General features: G+C 35.8%; 1 protein-coding gene and 1 pseudogene across 1 annotated transcript; one reads left to right on the forward strand and one right to left on the reverse strand.

The window, feature by feature from the left end:
- Positions 1–840: 840 nt before the first annotated feature.
- On the forward strand, positions 841–2,502 carry LOC103444802 (protein DOWNY MILDEW RESISTANCE 6-like; annotated as a pseudogene).
- A 4,340-nt stretch (positions 2,503–6,842) lies between these two features.
- LOC103401603 (uncharacterized) lies at positions 6,843–9,312 on the reverse strand. Its single transcript, XM_029109992.2, has one exon. It carries the CDS (start codon positions 9,066–9,068, stop codon positions 7,398–7,400), a length of 1,671 nt encoding a protein of 556 aa, XP_028965825.1. The 5' UTR covers positions 9,069–9,312; the 3' UTR covers positions 6,843–7,397.
- Positions 9,313–9,861: the final 549 nt, after the last annotated feature.

Raw genomic sequence — 9,861 nt, forward strand, 5'->3', positions numbered from 1 at the left:
GAAACTGTTTGTGCAAATATAGAATGCAGTAAAAACATTCCAGTGATTGATCTAGGTGGAGCCGAAGGAGGTGGTCATACCTGTATAACCGAGCAGATACTCAAAGCTAGTCAAGAAATCGGTTTTTTTTTATTTATTTTCCTTTCAGGTAATTTATCAACTATCGAGACTTCAAATCCTTTCCTTATTTTTTTTCTTTTATGTGCAGTGACTTGACCTTACCTTAACATCTGAAGAAAGTTGAGGTTTCACTATAAACCAATTGGTAATATGAGGAGTAACCCACCTCTTATAAGCTCATGCAAGGTCTCTCCTCCCATCAATGTGAGATTCTTTCTCAACACGCATCTTACGTGTGGCGAATTTCAAGTCAAGCATGTGGACAACACAAACGGAGTTACGTGGAGCGTGTATGGCCGTTAGGCTTCACATGTGAGACAACCTGCTCTTATACCATGAAGAAAGTTGAGGTTCCACCATAAAACCAATTAACAATATGCAAAGTACTCCAACCTCTTATAAGGCTATGCAAGGTTCTCTCCCCCCATCAATATAAAATTCTTTCTCAATAATGTCAAGCATCGCCTTGCAGGCCTTGGATCACAATCAATGTATTGTTTATGTCTTCTATTTAATTACAAGATTATCTGCATTATGTGAGCCTTTATTAAGCCAATTGATACACGTAAGAATTATCTTTATTCCAAATTGATATAAAAAATTTGGAATATATGGATGGTTGACTTTAAATCATAGGTAAGTTTGAAAGCAATTTCTCAGCTTTATATGTGCACTAGTTTTCCCCTTCAATCATTGTGAGGCTAGATACACATTGAGGGAATGGAGAAGCTTATTTCAAGCTGGTACAACGGTCAAACCTTGCCTGAGAGTTACATATTCCCACTGGATGCAAGATCTGGGAATCTTACTACTGCTCCTTCGCGAGACAACATTCCAGTGATTGATCTGGGTGGAGCAAAAGGCGGTGATCAAACCTATGTAATCCAAAAAATACTCAAGTCTAGCCAGGAATTTGGGTTTTTTTAAGGTAACTTTTTGAGACTTCAAATACTCTTCCTTGATCATCGAGTAACCACTGCTTCAGATTTTCAATTACTAGGTTATGCGTCATCCAATTAATGTTATTTACAAAGCAGGTTGTCAACCATGGCATATCAGAAAGTTTGTTGAATGACACGATGGGTGTGTTCAAGGAGTTCTTTGACTTGCATGCAGAAGACAAGGCAAACCTCTACTTTGATGACCCGAAAAAAAGTTACATGCTCTCAACCAGCAGTGGATATTTTGATTTAGAAGATGTTCATTTGTGGCGTGATTACCTACGACACCCTTGCCATCCTCTAGAGGAATGTATGCAGCAGTGGACTCAATAGCCTAGTAGATATAGGTACCAAAGATATATAGATTCATGTTCTGAAAACTCCATTTTTTTGTTGTTGCATATATGTGACATATATATTTTCATATCTACAAAGACTAATTATTGATGATATGGATTCCAGATATCTTGTTGGGACATGTTCTGCACAAGTGAGAAAAGTAGCTATGAAAGTTTTGGAGCTAATAAGTGAAGGACTTGGGCTCGGAACTACATATTTTAGGGATGAACTTTGCCATAATGTGACACTCTCAGTTAATCATTACCTGCCTTGCTTGGACCCAAGTTTGACATTAGATGTACCTAAACATTGTGATCCAAACCTCAACCATTTTACTTCAAGAAGATCATGTAAATGGACTTCAAGTTTTCAAAAACGGGGAATGGATCAGTGTGGAGCCTATTTCACAAGCATTGGTGGTTAACATTGGCCATCAGCTACAGGTACATCAGTAGATTCAGTGTGTACCCTTCTTTAGGGGAAGATTATATATGGTTTTCAAAGCCGTCAATATCATGTTTGTTGATATAGTTGATAGTAATGGTACTTTAATACATCGCTGTCAATATCATGTCGATATGAGGGCCTGAGTATATTTCCCCACATATGTAGTCACCCTTCTTAATTACCATATGAAAACCCTTTTCTCTTTGATTGACATGAGATGTAGATTATCAGTAATGGGAAGCTGAAAAGTGTTGAACATTGGGCGGTGACGAGTTCAAGCCATTCCAGGACATCTACTGCATTTTTCATCGCGCCTTCAGACGATTGCATTGTAGAACCTGCGGAAGCTCTTATTAGTGCAAGCAATCCACAGCACTATAAACCCTTTCAATACAAAGAGTTCTTTATCAACTATCTTATGAAGCAGGGTAAAACAGAAGTTTTACTAGAAACGTTTAAGCTCCAAGCTTAGTTGATCATCATGCACGAATTATAGTTTTGTATTGTTTTCATTTGAATAACTTGCTTTCTCATTGCTCTATGTGGGTGATAAAACTTGAACAACTGGTTCAAATTTATTTTGGTGTTGGTTCATAAATATTGTAAAATAATTGCCAAGTGCAATACTTTTTATTGGAAAGTTTGATCACAATAATTCTAGTTGGGGAGTTTTCTGGGATTGCAGGCAGAGAAAAACGCTAGCATCTGCTTTATATGTGTTGAATTCCAACATAATGTCAAAATCTTAATCAACTCCATATCATGTATAGATATTTGAAATCGATTACATAAGATAACAAGTAAATTTTTATTCATAACTATCAGCTTCTTGTAACTACCATAACAGAAAAATTATGTCTTAAAAAGTAACATAATAATAGGATTGCCAAACAAAGAAAATACAACAAATTAAACTCTCAACTTCGAATTACGCTTAACTCAAACTCCATCCTTGTCATGGTAGCCTAATATTCCTTCCTTACTCAATTTGCTTCTTCATTGAAGCTTTTATTCAAATCAAGCTTTCTTAGGATCAGCTCCATTATTACAAGGTCGGTACTTTTTTGGTGCTCGTGGCCATGGGGTATCTTCTGGTCGCATTAATCTACTTCCTTTAGTTGTTGGGGTTGTTGCACTTACTTCGGACATCTTGATCACTGAAATAAGTTAAAGCGTACACTACTTTGCAACGAACACACACAAGGCCATTGGAAGAAGCCTAAAGCCAAGTACTCAAGGAAATTATACGTTGATGTGTTGAGAATACTAGGCCCTAGATTTATACTCTTTGTCATAGGCTTGTTTCCTTTCCCAAAAATAAATGAAATCCTAAATAGGCCCAGCACATTTAAAGCTTTTCAAACCATAAAAGGAATATAGCTTCATCCTAGAAAGAAAGGGAGCCAACCTCCCTCAAGGCAAAGTTAAGTCGGATAACGCGGGGGGTACAACAAACGCAAAACTCAATAATAAAACACTGTTATAGGAAAATAGAAAAGAAAAATAAATTCGCTTTATCATTTTTTCTGTCCCTTAAAAGAATAAACATATATAGTATAAATTGCATCGTATCACATACAAAAAATGTGTAAAAAAGAAATACATTATCAAATAAAGAATTTCTTCAATCATTTATATTATATTCTGTCAAACTCATATACATTGATAAGCTAATACACAATTTTTTTACAACTTACACAACTTATTAAGCTAAAACGAAAAACCAACAGTTAGGTCTTTCCTTAATTATTCATTAGAAAGAATATAAAATTAATTGCATATTATTTGCAAAAAAAAAATAATAATTCTTTGGTTGATGGTTAAAATTTGATATATGGATCGATGTGGCCCTCTTTGCAGGATAAACTCGTCGACATCATTTTTCATGTGAGTATTGTACTCATCATTTGGCCATGACAAGCAAGAATCCTGCCTTTGTAGAGTCTTATTAATTGGTTACAACTTCAAGGGTTGGTCGGATTTGAACCACAGGGTGGGGCGGAACCCTTCTGCAGTACTTGCCTGATAATCAAATTCATAGGGAAGTTGTATTTGACAGTAGTACCCCTATCCCTAATTTGCAGAACATCCTCCTTCATCATCATGAGTTTATCTTTCCCCTACAAAACTCTACAGGCCTCGTGTGAGTGCATGTTCACAAGAAACACCACTACCATGGCCACCAAAAGCATATTCAAAAACTTCATGTTGTTTCTTGTTTGGCAATTAAAAATTTTTCTTTTTTCTTTCTTCTTTCTTTCTCTGTATGCAACGCAAACAAGAGATGGAGAATGAATGAATGAATTATAGAGGACTATAGAGCTTTCTATATATATGGACCAACCTATATTATGAGTTGAATTTTCCAATCATATTTTATGAAGCTATTCTTTGTTTTGACTATTGTGTCAAAAGGTCAGATATTGAATGAGAATCATACAATTACGAGAAGAAACTGAGTTTAAAAAAAAAAAATTTATATATATATGTAAAATCACCTCAGAAAATTCCATATAGATTGTATTTAACTATATATACATGGAATATCTCGCAATATTATATGGAATAAGGTAATATTAATTAATTAACGTAGTGATAAAGTTGAGTTTTGATCAATTCATTTGCTTGCTTTGCAAACTGAGAGCTGAGAAGTAAGGCTTGACGGGGAAGCATTAACTACGATTTGAAAGTTTGAACGTTTGTAGTATTGGATGTGTGCTAACCTTTTACACGACATGGATTACTCTGAAAAAAAAAAAATTGAATTTCATGGTATACGACTGAAAGTCCCATTTGACTGGAATATATCATGCATGATGTGTAGAATGATTGTCTTAATTAGGTTAAATACTCCCTCTTTGTATGAACACTATTCTTTAATTACTACTTTATATCTTCATTTATGTATAAGGGTTTAGGAGATTTCTCATAGAAACATATTAAGCTCAGGATGCAGTAGTAAGCAATTTTTTAGTGTAATTAACGGTCACACGTGACACGTGTATAATAGAGTGGACATCATAGTTGATATATCATACACTAGGATATAATATTTATAGATAAATACACGCATGTTAACACAAGTGAATTAATAACAATACATAACAGTGTGACAGTCACAACGTAAAATCTCCAAGGACTGCAACTAACAGCCGATACCAATTAAGTTTTTAATAGTTGGATGATCGACAGCACAAGGTTTGGTTTTGATATCTTTGTACCCGAAATTTGATACTGCAGCGCAGTCTTAAAAAAAAGTTCTTAAGTATCAAAACTTCTGCATGCATGTTATAACCATAAACCCTAAACCATGTATTATTGGACCCTGTTATATACCCTATATAATTGAGCAAATACTCAAAGTTTGTGAGGCATTATTTTTTTGTTTTTTTTCAGGTTACATTATAGACTTTCAACTTTCAATTACTATGTTTTGTGTCATCTCTGGTTAACTAATACTATATACATGTAATCTAATATCCTAGTGGACATAGTGTTGACTGTTCACCCACGCATCTCAACCGATTTAGAAATTTTTCCTTCCTTAAATTATTGTAGTAGTTTCGAACTATTGTCTAATTTTTTCTAAAAAAAGTTAACTAATATTACATGACGCAGGGTAAACAAACCCTGGAATATCAGAAAATTTTGTTCAAGGAGTTCTTTCAGATGTCTGCATGTAGAAGAACACAATTACCAAATTGGTCTCTACAAATTAGATATCAGTAAGTAAGAGGCGCCAGGCAGTTCCATGCCATGGTACCAAACATTACCACGACAAATAATTGAATTCCAACATATATACTATGCAAAAATAATTTTAATCAACTTCGGAGTTTCCCTTACATGTATAGATATGTCAAACCCATCATATAAAACAACAAGTAAATCTTTATTCAAAACTATTATCAGTTCCTCTTACATGCATACCCATAATAAGCTACCAAAAAGAAATATTATTTCATAAAAGTAACATAACGAATGATTAACATAATGAATGAAACTCCTAAGTTATAAATAACCTTGACCTAAAACACCATCCATGCCCTATATTATTTCTTAACTCAATTTGCGTACTTCATTGAAAATTTTATTCAAATCACGTTTTGGGGCTTTCTTAGGATCAACTTCATTATTATGAGGTCGGTACTTTTTTGGTGCTGACGGGCATGGCACATCTTCCGGTCGCATTAATATGCTTTCTTTAGTTGTTGGGGTTGTTGAACCTACTTCAGACATCTTGATCACTAAAATCGACTAAAGTGTACACTACTTCGCAACAAACAAACACAAGGCCAATTGAAGATGGCTACGTACTCAAGGAAAATTAAAGAGGGGTACGTTGAGAACTTGAGAATAGTATAAGCCTATATTTATACTAGTTTTGGTGTAGGCTTATTTTCTTTCCCAAAAACAAAGGAAGTCCCAAATAGGCTAATCCTACAAAGAATGGGACAAAAAAGGACAAAAAAGCTTTTCAAACCATAAAAGGAATTTAGCTTTAGAGAGAAAGGGAGTAAACAAACAGTAAGATATGTAATATGAGTATTTAGAGATTTAGAGGCCGTTTTATGCTTACTCTTTTGATGTTGCATTCCCTTTCTATGCCACTACTTTTTATTCTCTTTTTCTTCCCTTCTCAGTTCTGGGCTAAAGAGTGAACATGAAGAAATACTCAAAAGTTATTGATCAATAATATTTCATGGATGCTTTTCCACACACGGGAGGAAATTGGCATTGAACATGTTGGTGTTAATCAGTGAAAGATTTCTTAATTGAAAATATGATCAGTTTTTTGTTAACATGGATGTAGTACTTAATGGGAAAAAATATAGCATGTTTTCAAGATTTCCCAAGTTTCCCTATATGATCGTAATATATGATTTTAATTTATAGATGATTCATATATAAGATTTTTGTATAAGTTGTTAGGGGTAGGCAGATTTGGATAGTGTTAGAACCTAGCTCCACATCTTCTACAATTGCACAGAGAAATACTAACAGAACAACAATATCATTTCATTAACTCCCTTCCTTCTCTTACAATGTACTATTTATACTCATGCTCAACTCTAACTGTCACCACAAGATGATGCCACCTGGCATCCTAACAATACCCCCCCCCTTAAAACCAATCTTACAAGTAAGATTTACAATTTCGAAGTAAGTACAATTGAAAACCAGCAATAAAACTAAAACAACAACATCACAGAATGTATTAAAGGTTCACAATTTCTGGAACTTAAGCTTCAGTTCATGGTATAGCTCCCCAATAGCATCATTCCTGAAATGGTTCTGCCATTGGACTCACTTCACTAGCAATCAGCATTGCTTCTCTAGCGTAGCAGAGTAGCTCACTGCCTTGACTCCACATTACACCCTCCAAAAAAGATGAGCAATGGTATTGACCAAATCATTTGATCAACATAAGCGTATTGCTTGTTATGGATATGACTGCAAACCAAAAGATCCATGAACATTACTTTCAAATGTTAGTTTCTTCTGCCTATAAAACATATGAACCGGATAATCCTCCCTAACATATGGGGACTATTTCTTCCCTGATTCGATAGCAAGATGCTTCAAAAAAACCAATTTAAGTTTTCCAGGTCCTTCTATGATTGCATCAGTTGCTCGGTACTGAGCACCAAAAACATGTCTCCCAATACATGTTGGCATTGTCCAATCTGGAACAAGAAGGATAACATTTCTGCAGATAAAAGGTTCTCCAAAAACAGTACCATTTAAATTGTTCCGTATGGTCCCATTTGGACTCCTCCACATCTGTTTCAAGTTGAACTCCTTAACACGAGTTTCATCTGGAGTTATAGTTGCACACTTTATTGCGACATTGTACCAGAATTTTGAGCCACCACCCTTATCCCGAATGCCCTTGCAGTAGTCACGATTGAGAACAACACAGCAAGCAACACAGCAACCATTTCCAAATCCGGAGAGAGTGAACTTTCTTTCATGTTTTCTATTCGTGTCCATACGAGCTTCTAAATGATGCAATCTCAAATTACCAGCATACTCCCCATCAATGAGCATGGAATAATCAAAACTCACCTCACATTTGATCACCTTGGAACAATCAGAACCCATAACACAATCTTGATTCTTGGACTTCGAAGGGAAGAGCCTCTGACTAATTGTTCCACCCTTGTCACGAATTCCCTTGCAGTAGTAGCCCATGGAACGATTGATATCAACACAAAAACCTAAGTCCTTGCAGCTTGCCAGTAAATCTATTGACTCAAAACTGGAGAGAAAATTAGTACCACCTTTATCACGAATGCTCATAAGGTACCCAAGCTTATTATCAAGAATGTAACCTGAATACGACATTTTGTCGAACAGGTAGAGTGCACGCGAACCAGGCAATTTAGCTTTCTTGAACTCAACATTAGAAACATGAATTCCTAAAATGAAAACTTGGGATTTGCCATTCTTACCATCAGATTCAAGAACAGTCGCTGATTTCGAATGAAAGAGCCTTTGAATATTTGTTCCGCCTTTGTCACGAGTGAATTCATGGAAGCCAAGCGTCAAAGAAGCAATGTCGAACGTTTGATCACAGAGCAAGGAGTCGTCACCTAACTTGCCCAACAATTTCGAAGCAACAAGTTCGAGAACAGACAGAGAAGAAGGCAATTCATCTTTCTTCTCTAACAAATCTGAAATAGGAAACCCAGAAACCAAATCCCTTGCCGTGTCCTTCTTGCAAGCAAAATAAGGAAATGGAGGACTTTTCACAGAATTGGCAACTTGCTTGTCGAGTAAATCGAAAACCTGTTCATTCTTCCTAGCCAACTCACTTCGAAAGAACCCAAAACTTTCTTGAAATTTGGAACGGGAATGAAATATTGCAGAACCATCTGCGTGGTATTTGGCATAGTCGCGAACCCTCTTGAATTTCTTCAATGTTGGACGTAAACAAGGAGGACTTTTTGGCTTGTATTTTGGACGGTACTGAGACAAGAATTCATCTACTTTCTCACGGGCTTGAATCTTTTCGTTGTGGAAGGATTGAAGCTTGAGAACAATTTCATCCGATTTCACAACAGAGATATGAGACGCCATTTTGAAGAATGGTTGCCTCGAATTCGATATTGAATCGTGACCCTTAGCCATGAGGGACCGCAATTGAAGAAGAATCAAGTCGTGAGACTTCTTGAATTCGTCGAACTGGGCTGCCAGATTGGAAACCCTCGATTCCATGGTTTTTGCAAAATGTTTGCGGCGTTATACAACGGAGAAGGATTGAGAGGATCAACGCTGGCTGATACCAATGTTAGAACCTAGCTCCACATCTTCTACAATTGCACAGAGAAATACTAACAGAACAACAATATCATTTCATTAACTCCCTTCCTTCTCTTACAATGTACTATTTATACTCATGCTCAACTCTAACTGTCACCACAAGATGATACCACCTGGCATCCTAACAGATAGGTTTCGCACCTCAATTGGTAACCATACTCATTATATTATATAATGAATAACTTTTGTTTCGTTTTAAATTAAACCATGGTCGAAACCAAACTAAACCAATTCATTGTCTTGTGGTTTGGTTCAGCCGGTTTAAAATATGAAACGGATGTTCGGTTGTGAGTTTTAGAGGACCAAAACTATGGTTGAACGAAGCAAATTTGGTTCAATTTTGAGAGCAATACCGAATCAAACTGCCCATTACAATTTGAATTGGTCAGTTTGACGTCCACTTCCACTTAACACGACGAAAAATATAAATAAACCAGAAAAGAATAATGAAAGAAAGAACTTCCTCTTTATTACTTTGTATTATACATATTCCGTCAAATATAGTCATGTACATTGTCAAAGCTAATTTAACAGTTTTACAGCTTACGCAACTTTTCCAAGGGAACACGGCATCATGTACTTATCACTACAAGATGATTAAATAATGAATTAAATGTTGTAGAATATAAATCTAATTAACGATGGATTTGGACCACCGGGTGGAGCAGGACCCCTCTGCAGTATTTGC

This window comes from Malus domestica, chromosome 10 (assembly GCF_042453785.1).
Source record: "Malus domestica chromosome 10, GDT2T_hap1".
In the NCBI taxonomy this organism is placed as follows: domain Eukaryota; kingdom Viridiplantae; phylum Streptophyta; class Magnoliopsida; order Rosales; family Rosaceae; genus Malus; species Malus domestica.

Bases quoted from the DNA above. Each gene is read 5' to 3' on its own strand.
- LOC103401603 (XM_029109992.2), bottom strand. From the start codon at position 9,068: ATGGAATCGAGGGTTTCCAATCTGGCAGCCCAGTTCGACGAATTCAAG.